The sequence below is a fragment of the Acanthochromis polyacanthus genome, chromosome 4, assembly GCF_021347895.1.
Source record: "Acanthochromis polyacanthus isolate Apoly-LR-REF ecotype Palm Island chromosome 4, KAUST_Apoly_ChrSc, whole genome shotgun sequence".
Classification (NCBI taxonomy): domain Eukaryota; kingdom Metazoa; phylum Chordata; class Actinopteri; family Pomacentridae; genus Acanthochromis; species Acanthochromis polyacanthus.
Window position 1 is genome coordinate 32,863,946 of NC_067116.1, and position 19,008 is coordinate 32,882,953.

The 19,008-nt window shown below is 38.7% G+C and overlaps 1 protein-coding gene across 2 annotated transcripts in view; it reads left to right on the forward strand.

Annotated features, from left to right (window-relative positions):
- The window catches only part of gabra5 (gamma-aminobutyric acid type A receptor subunit alpha5), a 30,932-nt gene extending 16,235 nt beyond the window's left edge, over window positions 1–14,697 (forward strand). For both annotated transcript variants that reach the window (XM_022201958.2, XM_051946928.1), the window contains 4 exons: window positions 4,653–4,796; window positions 7,713–7,865; window positions 8,166–8,377; window positions 10,269–14,697. In XM_022201958.2, coding sequence (XP_022057650.1) covers window positions 4,653–4,796; window positions 7,713–7,865; window positions 8,166–8,377; window positions 10,269–10,559 — 800 coding nt within the window. In that variant the 3' untranslated portion in view covers window positions 10,560–14,697. The remainder of the gene's footprint in view (window positions 1–4,652; window positions 4,797–7,712; window positions 7,866–8,165; window positions 8,378–10,268) is intronic.
- The last annotated feature ends 4,311 nt before the right edge of the window (window positions 14,698–19,008 follow it).

Genomic DNA, 19,008 nt, shown 5'->3' on the forward strand with positions numbered 1-19,008 from the left:
AGCTCTTTGTATTTCTAACAATATTCATATTATTCTTTCATACATGCTTGCTTGGTCTGAGGCCTGTGGGTTTGGTCCATCACTTCATTTGGCAGCGTATCAGGAGGAGGTCTTTTAATGGAAACTGGAGTGATTACAGCAAACAAGAACAGTTTCAGTGTGATATGGGCATGAGGACTGTGTTTTTTCATGTGAAACTAGGAAGACAACTATTAAGGCCTGATTTCATTGTTTACCCCTCTGAACAACATGAAACATGGTTGAAAACAGCTGAGCAATAGAATAATAATTACAACTTTTCAGACTAAAAAGAGTTCTCAAAGACTTTTTTCTCTAGTAGATGGACAAAGTTTTGTCTGGTTCTTCCTCTGGTTTCTCTCTTTTTCTACTCTTTCTACTGCAAACATTCAGAGCCTATAGCACCACCTTTAGATGACTAAGCAGCCTACCATAGTTTATCTGGTTCACGGAAACCAAAATTCACATTTTCTTTTTTAAAATTGACTGCAACCTTTCAACCTTGCAACCTATATAAAAACATGATGACCAACAATTTAAGTTTTTTATTTTGATGGACAGAATTTCAGGAAACTCTCTTTTGAATCATCTTTAAATTTAGGTCATTGCAGTTCTGTTAATGAATGCTTTAATGTTTTAAAGAATAAAGTGTTTGATTGATTGATCAATAATCACAAAACTCTGTCAGCTCGATTAGACTGCAGTAGCAACACATTTTTTAACTGCACTGGCTTAAACTTCATTTTTTATATGTTACTTTTAAAGCAATGAATGGCTTAGCTATTACATAATGGGTCTTTTATCAAAGTGTCGCCTTGTTCCACACACTAAGCTCTCAGGACTGTTGAGTTGTGGAAAAATCCTACAGAGCATAAAGAAATGACCCGTCAGTGATATATGTTCATCATATTTTGAACACAAAGCTGGCAGTAATGTTCTGTAGCTTTGTTCTACAAAGACGTGTTTGAGACAATGCAGAACATCTTTGAGACATTAATCCACAGACCGGCTGACTGAGGTCAATCTAAATTGCAGTGAAGTCTTCTAACACCACAGTTGCTGGATTAGTGCAATACCGTTAGATTGGACGCTGCACTGCAGTGCGATTGAGAGAGAGAGAGACACAGATTTGGTGCATCTACAGCAGAGTGTGTGTGCGGTGTTTGTTCAACAGTGCGAGCGAGGGAAAGTGATTTTGCATTTTGCAGAGTTTGCTTGTTTCCAGAATGAACCTGTGAATGAAAGGCCGAGTCTGAAACGCATCAGCATAAAGAGCCAGCAGCAAATCGAGACTTACTATCAACTGTGCTGCTTTCATGGCAGTCTGTCACAGCATGCCAACTTTCACACATAACATCAGACCATTAGTAACATCTGCATATTGTGATACACTCAAACTGATGACAGCAGATCCAAACACCAGCTCTTAACGGGGACATCCACCAAGTTAATCTCTGCGTAATGAAGCGAAGTGGGTGAAATGTCAAGTGTTGTATCACAGCCAATACCTGGGACTCCCCAGCAGGCTGTTACGACTGAGCTGAGATGCCTTCAAGAACCAATAGAATCCTTTGACTTAAGCACTGAGGATTACCATGACATGGATGACTCAGAATGTGCACTGACACAGCCACGCCACAGTTCTGAGCTGCTAATGCCTCAGAAGCTAACAAATAGAATGACAGCTACAAGATCCAAAGAAAAATACTGCTACTACTGGACAGTATTTAAACAATATTCTGCACAATATACCAAGAAGAGGGCACACATTTCTGTGGCTCTCATTTTGCCTTAACTCCCTCTCTGGTGGTTAATTTAACTTTTGCAATTCATATTTGTGCATGAAATGGCACAGATGGAACTCTACATTGTAGCTTCCTGTAGAATAAACAGATCTATGTAGTCCAAAACTTCTTTCTTCACTCACCTCACCCTCAAGCACACCAGCTCACCAGTGACTGCTCAAACACTGTAAAAGTACTCCACATGACATACAGGCAAGTTGCAATATGGGAGCAATTAAGCCACACATCTTTGAGCCAGAAACTGATTCTGAAGAGGAAAAATGGTACAAAATGTCCCACTCTAAAGTCAGAGGTGTGGATTTCAGGAGCTGTTTCCCCTCAGTCATGGCAGTAACTGCTTATTTTAGTCAAAATGTGCTGCTACTACATAAAAAACACGATACTAATATGTTAAGAATGTAAAAAAGCTTAACTCGATCCTTCTTGCCTGTGTCCCCAGCAAGCAGGGAACGTTTCCACATCACTGGCTAGTATTACATGGAGGTTCTAATAATGTTACAACACTAACATTTTAGTATTTGCCATTTTAAATAATGTTCCTATAATGTTAAAAGTGAACTGAGACACAACGTTTTAGCAAACAAAGGATGTTTGGAAGATGCTGTTGCACTATGTTCAATGACAACAAACAGAAAACATTAAACCAACATTCAAAATATCTTCTAAAGGCCTCAGAAGACAAAATGTGTGCATATAAAAGTTTCCTGTAATTGGACATATTAACAAACAGTTTCATGTAAGCCGTTCCAATGATGTTACATGACAACAAAGGAAGGACATTCTCATTGCAACATTTGGAAAATGTTTTTAAAACATTTTCAGAATGTCTTTAGGAAACTTGGTTCCTGCCTTTAACAAAAACGTTCTGGCAACTAAAAGAAAACTTTCCACTAAAAACATTGCTAGAACTTTGCAGAACTTTAAACACAATTTAAAAACGAAAAAACGAATGATTTAGGTAAAACCTGATACGATCTCAGAGGAATAAAGTGTCTTTGTAGTGTTTTTCCAACAATAAATTGTGGCAGAACAGTGGAACTATGCGAGTCTGTCTGTTGAACGCTGAGGCTTTTTCTGACAGAGCACCTGCACCTGAAAACTACTTCAAACACAACTCTTACATAATTGCATTCACAGAACATGTCATTTATCAAACTCATTTCTGTACGGCAGGAAGCAACAATAAAAGCTCACAGGAAACATGAAAATAATATAAAATAACATGCACTGTGGGTGGAGGGCTGATGAGGACATTAGGTTTTTGGTTTGCTTTTTTGGTTGAAGCTGTGTGTGTGCATTCAGTTTGATCCATGACATCACATTCATTTAGCAGACAGGTTTGTGTAAAATGAATTAGATTTTTTTTTCTCTCTCTTAGCGTCAGGAGCAGTTGAGGTTCAGTGTTTTTCTCAAGGACACTTTGACCGGCAGGAAAGGAGGCAGATAACCTCTGCAGTTAATAATCAATGTACTCCGACACCACGTTTATTTTCTGAGTTTTTTCTCAACTAGTACTAGTCAAGGATTTTCTGCATGAGTCTACATGATTATAAAAGGAACTTGCATTTAAACTGCTTATCACAGAGCTACAGTACCTTCCATTCAAACATATTAGAACTATGTTCTTAATCTGCACAAAGCTAGAGAAGATTGATGTAAGAAAATCCGCATATAGAAGTCATTTGTAACCTCATGATACCCGAGCTCCAGGACAATAAGTTCAGTGACGTGTATACATTCGAAACAGAGACACTGAAAGCACACGCTCTAATGATTGTTTTCTCCTTTATATAAAACTAATATTATAAGAGAGATGAAATAGGTTTTTCACAATTATTTCCCAACTGATCTTGAAATATGAAATCTCATAAATATGAGACAGATTCTCCTGCTCTTAATTACCTCCGCCAAGGAGGTTATACGATCGGGTCCGTTTATTTATTTGTCTGTCTGTGTGCGTGTCTGTGGACAGGATTTCTCGGAAACTACTTGTCGGATCTTCATGAAATTTTCACCAGAGGTGGATCTTGGCTCAGGGAAGACTCCATTCAAATTTTGTGTTGATCCGGATAAGGATCTGGATTCTGGATCCGGATTTAGATTTTCCCACTTCGTATCATTTCTTCCCTTGGCGGAGGTCAGAAATCTCGGATTGCTCTTGTTATGAGAATGTTTCTCATAAATCTGAGGCACAATTTTTGTAACAGAGAGATAATTTCATGCATTGATTTTTTTTAAAAAAAAGGAATCTCAGATTGTGAGACATTTTAGGCGTCCTGATCTTGTATTCTTGTAGAAGAAAAAACTAATTATACGACTCCATAAATCTGAGCTCCAGATCTCATAACTTCGAGGTTATCTACTGTACTGATCTTGCAAAACAACTGATCTTGAATAATGAAATCTAGATCATAATAGTTAGATATGTTCTAATAATGATTACAAAAGATCTGGAGCTCATCCAGATTTTGCAATAATAAGTTTTGTTTCCTTTATTGATCATTTTAAAAAACTTTTTAAGAGATGTGAGATGTTTTCATATGAATATCATTCAGATCTCATAATTACGAGTGTTTTTTCTGCTTGTCACACAAAAAATTATATTATTATTAAAAGTTCTGTCATGGTTATGACATTGTTTCTCAGGAAAACAAGGTCTGAATTGCATAAATGTGAGATTATACTCTACATTGATGTCATAAAAAACAATAATTATAAGATGTTTTCTTGTAATTGTGAAATTTCTGCTAGAGTTAAGTTAAAATTGAATCAAAGCTGCATTTTTGTAGTTTTACACTAAAGTAAAAAATCTGTAAATTTCTTTCTTAGATGCGTATCCGGTCTCGGAGGTTGTCTACACGTGGACTCAGGGAGCTTCCAAGTCGGTGGTGGTGGCAGAAGAAGGCTCCCGGCTCAACCAGTATCACCTGATTGGTCAGACAGCAGGAACAGAGGACATCTACACCAGTCGAGGTACAGTGAAGCGACAGTAAACGGGCTCCCACATCGTCTTCTATCACTCGGTTATTTCCTCTCTGACAGCAGCAGTCGTACAGCAGCTTCAGGGACGTTAAGCCGCTGCCTCCACCCTATTATTCAGCTCTGTGTTATTACTGTGTGCCATCCAAAGATGTTGTGAGAAGAAAATGTTTTCAAATCAAGCTGGATAGAGACAATGAATGAATCACAAGGATTTGCCTCCCACACATGGCCAGCTGTCTCTGGGGCAGCCGAGGGAAGAGAGAAGGTGGGGCAGAGAGAGGGGGGCAAAAAAAAAATCACTTATCCTTGGTCTGAGCCATTGGGTCTGTAGGGTTAATCCGTATGCCGGCCCATCAGTTGTACTTTTACTGAGTGACGTCACAGCTCAGCGATTGGCTGCTGCGGGGGAGACACTAGCGGGGGGCTAACGGCATCTGCTTAATTCTGTTATGTAAAGAAGTACGATAATACAGTTCTACTGGCTGCAGAGGAAGCGCTCCTATAGCTGTAATGTATATAGAGATAGTTAGACAGCTTGATCCTGTATCTGCTGGGGGAAGGTGGTGTTTACACTGGATAATGTATGAGATCTTAACATTTACCGCCAGAGTGCTTTTTACGCGGCAGGAGGAAATCCGCCCATGCTGGTGAAGAAGACCCAGACTGAGAACAGGTTAGGATCAACCCACAGGCTGCTAAACTGTCACAGTGTCAGTCTTCGTCTCCGCTGCTAAGCTCAAACTAGCTAAAGAGGGAAGATGCATGGCAGCATGGCCTTAATTAGCACAGCTAATCTGAGGTGCAAACCCTCTTTAACCAACCAAGAATAGGGTATGGTGGGTGGATGGGACCTTTGACCCCACAGATTAAGCCAAAGAGGATGAAAATATGGACGCACACATTGAACTGCCAATCGGCAAACCTTGTAATTTCTTCACATTACACACATTGGTGCCTCCAGATCATAACAGAAAGGGGCAAAGCTCAACAGATGGTTCTGCTCTGTACTTACCAGTTGACCAACATAGCCGCGTTGTTCTCCGCTATGAATGGCAGTTCCCCGCAGACACTCCAAAAACCAAACAGTAAAATCCACCACAACCGCATTTTTTCACACCTCGCAGATTTCCATCCACTTCCAAGCCCAGCAGGCGGTCAGATCAGAGCGGGGTGAGCCCGGCGGTGCCACCACAGAGCAGGGCTGCTGGCTGCTGGTCTCCGGAGCGAAGGCGGCACAGGTGCCCTTTTCATTAAGGACATGATGCTCATCGTTGCATCGCTCAGAACCATCCAAACTTTCCCCCGGTCCCTCTCAGCCCCCCTCCGTCTCAGTCATCTGTGCACCTGCTTGTAATCACCGCTGATCCAGGTCTGTTTCAGTGTTCTCGCTCAGGCAGGGCAAGGATGTATGTTCCCAATGAAGGGTGGCCTGGCCTGACAGAATGGGATGGACCGACTGTTACACACACAACCACACGCACACACACACACACACACACACACACACACACACACACACACACACACACTCAGACACTCATGCACATAGAAAGAGAGAGAGAGAGAGACACCGCGAGGCGAGGCAGAGCAAGGGAGATATACAGGATGCAGATTGTGACAAGGGATTAGTGAGACAGAAAAATCCGATTTTGCCAGGAGAAAGCAGCAGTCATCTGTGGATTTTCTATAGTTTATCAGAGTCCATGGCTCGACAGGATTTTTGAAAGAAAAAAAAATCCTTCCAATGCAATCTTCAGTTGGTTAACAGGATATGATGAGTTCCCCACCAACCTGATTTTTCAATAATTTAGCTCACGCATTCGAGGCAGCGCTCTGGCCGGGATGTAGTCGAGTAAAGTTCATTTGGAGAGAAGTTAATCACAGATGCAGCACGGGGAGACGACAGAACACCTGTTCACTGAAGGAAATTAAAACAGCACAATGACAAGCAGGCCTTTAATGACAGTATGGACAATCTATGTGATTAAAAAAAGATTCTGCAAAGTGTGTCAGGGTTGGTTGACTGAAATCCCCGACTTACTCGACTGCAGGAAAGAAGTATGTTGTCTTTAGATTAACTGAGTCAGTCACAGTGAACTCCACCTGCTAGCCTTATTAGCCTACATGAAATATGAATAAACACAAACAGCTGGTATTTGCAGCTTATTAAATCATTTTTGCCCAGTTATTTTAGACTGAAATAAGAGTCGGAGTGGACCTGTGTGCACATACTTATTGATATGATTCTTGAAAACAGATCCCAGCACAAGAACTACTGTAGCAAATAATGCAGACCAGTTAGCCTGCAGTTTTTACATGATTTTGATAGTCTAATTGTTGTAATTACATTACTGCAGATTTAATGCACTGTGGCTGCATTGTAGGATTTCTTCTAGACAAAATTGCATTTCAAATATAAATATTGTTGCGTTTCCCTGTTTATTTATATACCAAGTAAGATTAAAAAAACAAAACTGTAAAATCTTACCTTAAAATTTAAACTTGTCAGGTCAATCTGTAGCACCAATCAGCTGCTGGTTTATATACACTAAATAAATAACAGTGACTTGACTATTAAGGTTTTATTGCTTTAAACATTTTATTTGTATTTATGGATAATTATATCTTGAATTTTTGCACCTGCAGTCTTGAACTTTATCTTCATTGTTGTTCAGCTGTCTTGTGAGGATCCTGCTTTTGCACTGTCAGTCAAAGAACTTTTTAAACTGTTGTTTTCAAAGCATTTTATAAATATTTGGGATCAAATCATTAAGAATACTCCACTTTTTTCTGCTTCACAAGCTATTTTCTGTCGATTTATGGCATGTAATTTTCTTTAAAATGCACAGTGAGCTTTAGAATGAAAAAAACTGAAATGTCAACTCGCTATTCTGATGTTTTGTGCAGGTCAATACACTGTGATGATGGCTCACTTCTACCTGAAGAGGAAGATCGGCTACTTTGTCATCCAGACCTACATGCCTTGCTTCATGACTGTGATCCTGTCGCAGGTTTCCTTCTGGTTGAACAGGGAGTCTGTGCCAGCTCGGACCGTGTTTGGTGAGTTTGGAACACGCAGATGTGTTAGGGAGGGAGACAACTTCAATATCTTACACTATATTAAAATGGCAACATCACTGAGTGAATTTACCTGGAGCATGAATGAAGTGCTTTCAGGCTGAGGTGTTAGTTTTGCGCTTAATACACAAATATTTCCAAATGATATTTCTGTGATGCTCTGCATGATCTGCTGATAATGCTCTGATATGTGCCCTGTTTTTTCTATGACTTAATCTGCTGGAATAAAAACTGAATAGCAAGTGTATTGAGTAAAGCTGACCCAGTTTCCTCCACCACCAGGTGTGACCACCGTGCTAACCATGACCACTCTCAGCATCAGTGCTCGAAATTCGCTGCCCAAAGTGGCCTACGCTACGGCCATGGACTGGTTCATCGCAGTATGCTACGCTTTTGTCTTCTCCGCCCTCATTGAATTCGCCACGGTTAATTATTTCACCAAAAGGAGTTGGGCCTGGGATGGAAAAAAGGCGATGGAGGCCCAACAGCCCAAGGTTTGTACCGACAGTTTACTCATACTGAGGTTGTAATATTCTACACACTGAGAAGGTGCTATCCGTTTTATTTTGTTGCTTTGTTTTCTGTTCAACTTTAGTACCGGAGGTTAGAAAATGGAGAATATTATTTTCACAATTATTCAGTAGTGGCCTTCCAGAGTATCAGCGTGTAGCAGATGTAGATTGTTGTGTTTTTAGTCTTAGTAATTCATGGCTTGGTAGTAGTGAGTCTGTAGATGTTTGAATGTCTCAGAAAAAGGATGAACTTGAAAATATTCCACATATCATCCAAGATGTTTCCTCAGTTTTAACTGACAGGTGAGGGTTTCCGGGTATTTATTTTCACCCCAGAATCACATGGACAACGCAACCAAACACTGATGTGACTCGTGTTGTCAGTGGTGCTGAAACTGTCTGGGAATGGATCTCGGGATAAGTGCTGTCGTAGAGGCTCTCCTCTGCTTAGAGATGAATGTTTCAGTTTTGGTTTTTGAAAAAATTTCATATCTCATCAACAATTTACTCCATCCATTGCTAGAAAAAAAATAGAATAGAATAGAAACACTTTACTGATTCCCAAGGGGACATTTTGAAAAACAGCAGCAATAATCTGTTTTATTTTGTTTTTGGGGCTGCACAGTGGACTAGTGGTTAGCATTTTCACCTTGCAGCAAGAAGATCCCTGGTTTGAATCCCGGGGTGGGCCTGGGATCTTTCTGCATAGAGTTTGCATGTTCTCCCCGTGCATGCATGGGTTTCCTCCGGGCACTCTGGCTTCCTCCCACTGTCCAAAAATATGCTGAGGTTAATTAGTTACTCTAAATTGCCCGTAGGTGTGAATGCGAGTGTGATTGTCTGTCTGTATATGTAGCCCTGCGACAGACTGGCGACCTGTCCAGGGTGTCCCCTGCCTTCACCCGAGTCAGCTGGGATAGGCTCCAGCACCCCCCGCGACCCTAGTGAGGATAAAGCGGTGTATAGAGAATGGATGGGTGGATTTTGTTTTTGTCTTGTTTTGAGGGTTTTTTTTTTTTTTGCTACTTTGGTGAGAACTCAACATTAACCTTACACACACAATTGACATATTGTGGCTAAAAATAGCTTAAATGTTAGCAAATGTGTTTTCTACGCATCCAGCAGATGTGGAGCAACATTAGCTTTCACTTTCAGTTGCATCTCTTGTTTCACAAAAAAAATTCAATTTATCTTAGCTGATTTTTGGTCTTCACAAAGCCTAGAAAAAAAAATCTGTCTTCAGGTGCTGAATGCTTCACCGTGCTCACCAGCTAGTAATATGATAAAGTCTGCTACGATAGTCTGTTGGGCCTGGAAGCAGTTTGATTAGAGCGAACTCAGTCTACAGTTACAGCTACACACTGTGAAACTGAAACAGTGATCTGAGAAGGATTAAATTCTCTTTGGGGTTTTTCATAACTAAAAATGCCACCTTTCACATCACATAAAGCCAATGAAGTAGCTGCTTAAATTTTAAATATTACTCAGTGCAGCTTATACCAGTCGTCCAAACTGACTCCAGTTTCCTTCGCTGTTCGTTTTTCTCTCCTCTAGGTTTCAGTGGGGAAAGAGAATAACAGTAAAAACAAGTCCTACACGATAATAAAGTAAGAGATAAATAGGGAAGATGCAGAAGTTGAAAAAAGGTGAATCAATAAATTCCCCGTTCACTCTGCCAGTGTTGTGGCACAGTGCCAGTTCATTACTGCTCAAGGACATTGATCCCCACCGTCAGCTTTCACTGGACATCTTCTGTTGCTCTGCTTGTGTGTGCGAGTGCCTCCTTTATTAACTACCTGTTTGATTATGTCGAATGATGAATGTGCAGCAGCCTTTTTGTTGAATCAGTGCTTGTTTTTTTTTTCCTCCACAGAAAAAAGACCCATTAGCCCTGTCTAAGAAGCCAAACAACACCTGCTCAGCCGGTGTGAATTACACAACCAACCTTACGAAGGACGCGTCCATCTCGACCATTTCAAACAGCACGGCTGTTCAGCTCAAACCATCTGAAACCAAGGCCCCAGATCCCAAAAAGACTTACAACAGCGTGAGCAAGATTGACAAGATGTCCAGAATAGTGTTCCCAGTGCTGTTTGGGACCTTCAACCTGGTGTACTGGGCCACGTATCTCAATAGGGAACCAGTGATTAAAGGAGCTGATTAGGCTCTGCGATGAGGGTTGTTCATGCTCCTGACAACCGCTTCAGGATTTGATAACTGGAACGCAATCAAAAACAATGCCAAGCACTTAGTCCTTGTATCATAGATGTGTTTTTTTAGGTAACCAGATAACATTGCATGTGTGTCGCTTCAGGAAACTTTTGCCATGTTTGCCTTGAGTTTGTACATGTATGATCAACAACCCAAAAAGTTTCATTTATTAGTTTATCTGATTAGTTTCTGCCAAATTTTGATCTTTTAAAATGTTAGCATTTGGGATTCATATTTTCTCCTTGAGTCTACAGTGGATGATGGTACAGCACAACTCTGTCTCCCCAAATTTATGCTCCTATACGACTAGAGTGCATTTTCATTTGTGTTTTTAAAAAAAGAGATGTAGATTTGAAGCAAACGAAAAGTAAGACAGACATAAAAAGAAATTCTTCCAGCTCAAAAAGAGCCACAACATCCTTCTAAGGAGGTCAGTCACAGGACTTTCACCCAGGAAAGCAGAATTTGCATCCCATAAATGACCATTATTCTTATAGTTACATTGAACATGAAACATATGCGGACTGTTTTAGGTGGATATACCACAGAATGTATCTTGTTGGTGGCCACAACTGCGGTGCATGCACTTCAAAGGGCTGTGCAAAACAAAACAGTAAGCTTTAGTTTTGGGTTGGTCTGGGTATATCAGTTATGATATTTAGATTTTTAGTGAGTCTGTGTAAAATGAGTAAGTTAATGTCTACAGATCACTGTAGTATTTGTAGGGAAGAAAGTTATAAAGCAATCATTAGCTGGCACTGGAAAAATAAGTGTTGATAGGGTGATGGAGACCCCAAAGTAGAAGCTTTGTTTGATACAAAGCAGGTATTTCCTGTGTACCAGTAGTTTATTTTTCAAAAAATATATACATTTTATGACTTTTTATTTTGGCAAAAGGGCTGCGCACACCTTGTATAAAAATGTAAATAGAAGACTAGTCTATTTTTACGTTTGCAGCACAGATCTTCACAGTGCATTGCTCGCTGCTCAGACATCTGGTGGAGCCACTTTCATTGATTAGAATGGAGGTTTAGTGTTGCATCCAGTCTGCATACGTTATACATTCAATGTAACCAAAGTGTCAAGTTTTGTTTTCATTTACTGTTTACTTTTTATTTTCACTCCATGTTTGATTAGGTTTAGGCATCAAAACTACATGCTAGGTGAAGGAAAATGGTTTCTTCCAGTTACTGGGTTACCAAGGTTTCAAATCCTGCCTTATCGAGTAGGTGGTTGATCAATAAATGGTGAAAGCATGTTTATAATGTGTGAAGTATCATAACCACCTGGGGGATATTCAAAAGATAACTGAGAATACCGTTTTGCTGTATAGGAACTACATTTGTGGGCGACAGGGCTGTGCAACCAGGCCAAATGCTATGCAAAACAACTTTTTTTTTTTACTGTGTTATTACTCCAAACTGGCTTTTACCTTTCTAACTCTTACTTTGTCCAAATGGGCTGGAGGTCCAGGACGCTGGGCCCTGGCACATGGAACTTTGCTTCCTTGTTAAAAGCAGATGAATAGCCATGCTTAAATGTGTTGCCTTCAGAGTGTGAGAACTCATCATGAATGCACTGAAATCTCCTGCAGTTACTTTCTCCAGAAGCCAGGTTTACAACTTTGATTTAATATTTGACTCTTTTTGTTCTTTTTTTTTTTTTTTTTGTTACTTTTCATGAGGTATTGAGTTTCTGTTTGTGTAGAGATCAAACAGGGACAGATTTCAAGCTAAAGTGATAGTGGCAGCTTCTGTTTCCAAGCCACCATGTTGAGAATCCTGTCTGTATGTATGTAAGTATGGTAGTAGTTTAAGGAACTTGTAAATACGCCCTGCTTTTAGAACAGCACGACTAAGCCAGTAAGGTTAGCTTCTATGTAACGCATATGCAGTAACAGTGTTACTCTAGTCTAGCGCTTCATTGACTGGATATTGAGAAATGAACCGAGTAGCTTGAGCTTTAGCAGATTTTACAGAATATACAGTGCTTTTTAAAAACATCTTGTTTTGCTGTTTTTTTTAGATAGGTTTGCTGTTTCTATAAGCTTTGATGATAACTTGCAGATATTCTTGATATATATTTGGATGCTTTGAGCAAATATAGCACATTTTTTGTCATGTAGATTAGAGACTGATTTGAGCTTCGGTTATCGAAGACAGAAAGTCACAAGGTTACAGCATCATTTTCATTTTTAAATCATGTATTTATTATTTTTAGAGATCCATGCATACATCTGAATTTACATTGCAAAGCATAGTGATAATTTAAAGAAATAGCTAAATTATGGGTACTTTTTGGGAAATATGGTTAAAAAAGATTGATGCCGTTCTGCCTTTACAGTAAATGTAAAGCCAGATGACTTAGCTTAGCATAAAAACTACACACAGAGGAGGGCAGTTTATCTAGATGTGTTACCTCTGAGTTACTGCAGCTTAATTGGATGAAGGTAAAGTAGAATTTAGCATGGATGGGAATTGCAGTCAGCATTACGTACTTGCCTGAAGAGACTGTCATATGCTTTCTAGGTTAACCCTTTCCTTCCGTGTGTTGTACATTTTTTTTTGTGTATGTGAAAGGTCTAACTCACAAAGTCCAGAAGGAGTATTTCTCTCTCAGAGAAAGCCCTTAAACAACGTCAGACAACATTTCCACACTACAGCAGCGTTTGCTCACTGATCTGGTTGTACACAACTGGTGTTACTGCACTTTTATCAGATCAGATGAACAGTCAGAGCAGGCTGTCGTTTTTATAAGGGGGTCTTAAAGAGACAGGAGCCAAAATGGAGAAGAAATGCTGCAGAAATGTACAGCATGAGACAAATAATGTGCTGTAAAGACATGAAAACATATTCTAAGAACATGTCTAGTGCCAAACAATTCTAGATTTTGAACTCCATGAGACAAGCTACGTTCAAGGTTAGGTGTTTATTTGTCAGCTTTGACCCTCCTGTTGTCCTCATTTATGGTCACCAAAAAATGTTGTTTCCTTGTCTGACAAAAGTCCAAAAATTCAGCAATAAATTTCCCAAATTTCTGAAAATTTGCAAAAACTACAGGAAGAAAATTCCAATAATTCCTTCAAAGTTTCCCTCAAAAGTTTTTTTTTTTTAAAAATCCCCCAAAATTCTTGTAAATATTTTCAAAAAATGAGTAAAAATCTTCCAAAAAATCCTAAAAATATCTAAAGTGATATATATATATAACTTCTAATATTTTCTTAATATTTTCTTTAAAAATATTCACAACAAAAATCAATCAAAATCCAGTGAATTTTTTGGGATTTTGGTTTATTTTTTTTGTAAATGTTCTTAAGAAACATTTTTAGCATTTCTTTTTTCCACCAAAAAATGATTTCCCAAAAATGTTGAAAATGTGGACATCAGAAGCTTCACTGTGAAAATATTTTTTTCCCCCCACATCTTCAAACTTCAAAACGGGTCAATTTTGACCCGCAGGATGACACGAGGGTTAAAGGTATGGGCAGTCAGGTTAGCTTTCCCTTGCTATAAGTCGCTATGCTAAGCTAATTGGTTGCTAGCTCTATCTGAGAATGGTATCAATCTTCTCTTTACATTTAGGCAAGACAGCAAAGTACTATTCTTTTAATGAAATACCTTCCAACCAGAGCACGTTTAAGGTCATTGCATAACTTCAGTCTCCCTCCATGACGCCCACGACTACAGCTGCATGCACTACACTCACTTCAGCAGAGTTATGTTTGCAGTCTGAATGTGATCATGTGACTTTATGCCTGCGTGGCCTGCCACTATTTAATGAGTTGTCTTGTGTTACTACATTTAAGATTTGAATTTTAGATCAAGGCTGTTCTTTAAATGCAAATATCTGAAGCAATAAATAATGCTCATATAAATAATGACTTCTGTTTATGATAAAATGTCACCATTTGACCCACATTTTGTTGATTAAGCTAAACCCCTTCCCTCTTTGGAAGCACAGTACTCCCTCTTTACTGTATTTACTTTTCTGTAAAAGGCCCTTGCAGGTCACCAATGTAAAGGCCTGTACCACTATTAAAACTTTTTCTTAACTGTTATGTACCTGACTCCAATAAAGCTTCACTGACTTCATGTGACTACAGTTACTGGAGGAAAAGCTCAGCGATAATGAAACCGTAAAAGTCTTTATCATGTCAGCTGTAGCATGGCATGGGACAGAATTTATGGAACAGTGTCATGTTATAAATGTAAGACCATAGCTGACACAGATTGCCATGGTTCATCAGTTTTCTGTACAGATGAAAACACACAGAGATAAAGTATGATTCAGTAGATACTGTACACTCCTCCTGTACATATTTAGATGCATTTATGCGGTCGACGTGATAAAACGCCGACTTAATCTTGCTTGATGGAACAACGGGCTGTTTCTCCTTTGATTATATACATACAGTTGGTGGACGCCTAAATCCATCTTGGGGGTCTCTGCAGCAGTAACATCTGGCTCGCATCTGTTTGTCAAGGATTTAGGTCCGTTTAAGTTGCTTTTTCCATTCAGCGGGCCTATACTCCACGGCAAATTAAGCCGTCACTGATGGCACCGAATGACATCAATCATAGTATATGGCTTGAGAAGCAGAGATGGGTTACAGTATGCGGCGATGGAGAGGACCGTCCTCTCTTATCCACGTCCTCGATGCTATGAAACCATAATCCACACTATCAGGATATTCTACAGCCAGCTGACCTTTATACACACATTTTACATGACATAGTTACAGAAAATGTGTCAGCTGAGAGTGATAAAGATTGATGCAGATGATGCTGTAGAATGCTAAATCTATATATATATATATATATGTGGGGTTTTTTTTGTTTTGTTTTTGTCTTTTACTGCTGTGCAATTTTTGGGAGGGCATTTTTAAAAATTTTATTTCAAATCAGTTTTTTTGAATCGGAAGATTTATTGCTGAATTCTACTCTTTCAAAACAGGCTCATATTGCTTTTAACAGGATGCCTCAGTATCTTTTCATAACTAAAAAGTATCCCATTTTAGCAACAAAAAGAGTAATGGTTTTACAAGAAGAGCATCCTAGTTTATTGAGAATCAAAGTATCTTGTTCAGTATCTGTTCTGAACAAACAGGTTTGTCATTCAATGACAAAAGTCACACATATTGATGGGAAAAGTATTTTGCTTAACATCTTTGTTTATAATGAAAGTATCTCATTCAAACACAAAAGTATGTTGTTAAAATGTCAATGTCTCATTTGAATGAGAAAACATTTTGCTCAACAGGGAAAGGATCTAATTTTAGAGAGAAAGTAATGGTGATAGGATTTTAGAAAAGCATCTTGCTCGGAATTTTTTAAACAGCGTCACTGTAACAAGAAATGTCTCGGATATAATAAAAAAAATGTGTTTTTAGCAATAAATACACAAGTATATTGTTCAGCATCCCTTTTCATGAAGAAAGTATTTCATTCTAACAATGCTGATAAAACAAAAAAAGATCAAATTTTATGGGAAAATGTCTTGTTTCGTAGGAAAAGTGAAGTATCTTTCAGTATTTTGTTTTAACAAGAAGGTGTGTCATCATAAAAGACTGTTTCTCATTTTAACTAAATAGTATTTCTTGTTTTGACAAACACAAAAACAACAGAAAAGTACGTTTTGATTAGAAACAACAGAAACATCCTACTTAGTGTCTTGCTAAAACAAACGGGTATGTCACTCTGATAAGGTAGATGTCCCATATCAACACAAAAAGTTGAGAGAAACAACAAAAGTATCTTGCTTGGTGTTCAATTAATCATGAAAATATGTGAAAACAAGAAACCTCCACTGGCTTCCAGTCCAGTCGAGAATTCTTTTAAAACTTTTGTTTCTTTTTAAAGCTCTTAATGGTCTTGCTCCACTTTATTTACCAGAGCTTTTAACTTTACGGGACCAAAAAGAGCTCTGAGGTCATCCAGATCAGCGGCTGCTTGAAGTACTGATGTCTAAATACAAACATTGGGGTGACCGGTGTTCTCTGTAGCTGCATCCAGGCTCTGGACCAAGCTCCCTCCTGACATGTGCACCATCACCGATTTAGGTCTTTTTGAAACAAAACCTTTCTGTTTAAAATGGCTTTCAATACTTAGCGGCATCGTGACATTTTATGACTTGTATTTCTTTTAGATGCATATTGCTGTTTATTTTATTGTGTTATTGTATATTTTACAGGCTGCACAGAGGCGTGGTGGTTAGCATTTCTTGCCTTGCAGCTAGAAGATCCCTGGTTCGCGTCCCGGCTTTACTGAGGTCTTTCTGCATGGAGTTTGCATGTTCTCCCTGTGTGTGTGTGGGCTTCCTCCCACAGTCCAAAAAATATGCTGAGGTTAACTGATTATTCTAAATTTGCTCATAGGTGGGAGTGTGAGTATGCTTTAAAGTTTGAAAATGTGGGGGAAAAAATGTTTTCACAGTGAACTTCTGATGTCCACATTTTCAACATTTTTGGGAAATCTTTGAACATTTTTTGGTGGAAAAAAAGAAATGTTAAAATGTTTCTTAAGAATTTTAAATTTTGCTGGATTTTGGTTGATTTTTATGTGAATGTTCTTAAAGAAAATAGAAGTTTTATTGATATATATGTAATCACTTTAGATATTTTTAGGATATTTTGGAAGATTTTTACTTATTTTTTGAAAACATTTACAAGAGTTGTCTTGCCAAATTTGGGGAATTTCTATCTTAAATAAAACTTTTAAGGAAGTATTGGAATTTTCTTCCTGAAGGTTTTGCAAATTTTCAGAAATTTTGGGAATTTTTTGGCAGAATTTTTGGATTTTTTTTCAGACAAGGAAACATTATTTTTTGGTGCCCAAAAATGAGGCCAGGAGGGTTAAGTTACTGTATTGGTTTTAAGTTATTTTGTAGCTGTTTTGTTTTTTGAGAAACAACAAAAGCGTCTTGCTCAGTAAGTAGTTTTCAGCCACTGGTGGGAGCTTCGTAATAACATCAGAGGTATTGAAGCTGTGGCACAGGACCAATGGATGAACTGGGGAAGTGTGAACACCTTACTGGGTTGAGTTTTTTTTTTTTTTTAATGAAGCTCTAATATGAGGCTTTTCATTATGGCTGCTATCTGAGAAACGTCTTTAAAACTGCTTAGTCAGTAGGATGTAAGGACTCTGGCTGCACCTTATGCTCAGACACACTGCAGATACTTTATCAGCGTACAGAGCATCTACAGCCCATGCATGCGGCTCTCTGATGTAATTTAACGTGTAGACTGCTGAACAAGCACCTGGAGCAGCAGACTCCACAGTCAATCTATATCTGTATGTTTTCCTCTGCAAGGACAGAGCAGACTTTAACATCACACCAGGTAAAGTTATCCCATTTTTGTGCTCAAAAGACCTCAAACAAAAACGTTACATCCTGATATTGATCCCCTGTGGAGCAGTTAGTTTTTGAAGGAACATGAAATCACAGAGAGTCTAGAAAATATTGTGCCCTTACAGAAGTGAATTATACACTTTTGAAAATCATTAGCTGACCTTGGTTCCCAGCTTCCAGACTGCTTGTGTGTAGTAAAAGCATCAATAAAACACCTTTATATCAGAGTTGTAAAGTGACAGATAAAGGATGAGAACACAGATTTCACAGCGAACTAATGAAACAGAAAAGAAATATTGAAACGCACAATCAAAGCTTGTGTTGTTAGCGAGAGGTCGGGAAAAAGAACATCGCACAAAAACCAAGACTAGAAAAAGAGCGTAAAGATGTCATTTGAAAGCTGAAGCACATTATCAGCCTCGTGTTCTCCAGGATTTTGTTTGAATGTCACAACAACTGGAAGATGATCAAAAGCTGTGGCTCTGTTGATCGTTCGGTCGATCAAAGGTACGACTGAAAAGTGACGTGGAAGCAACCGTGTTTTAGCTCCTGAGCAACTTTGCAAATTCTGACATCATCTGAGTGATCTTTAATCAAATCAACTCAATAAGCAGCAGTGTTTAGATGAAGATACTGTTGTAACAACTTTTTAAAAATGTCACTGTAAATTACAGATCACATGCAGTGTATATAGAGTCAGCCAAAATAATGTATACACACATCAGGAAAAGAAAAACATGCATAAATATTTAATTCATATAAGTATTTCTATACATATAGATACTTCTTTTGAAGTTTGATCAAACTGTGATAGCACTGTGTACTGCTTTTCTCAACAGACTACATCACTCTCATGAATGCAGCACCAACAAGTGACGTCTACAACACAACAGAAATGTCTGGAAGCCAATGGCCATCACTTTGAGCACCTCTTGTAATTGTAGAAGCCAAAGGTGACTTGTATTAATCTCATGATGTCTGAATAAATTTGGTATTGAAATATTTATGCAAGTTTTTTCTTTTCCTGATGTGCGTGTACATTATTTTGGCCGACT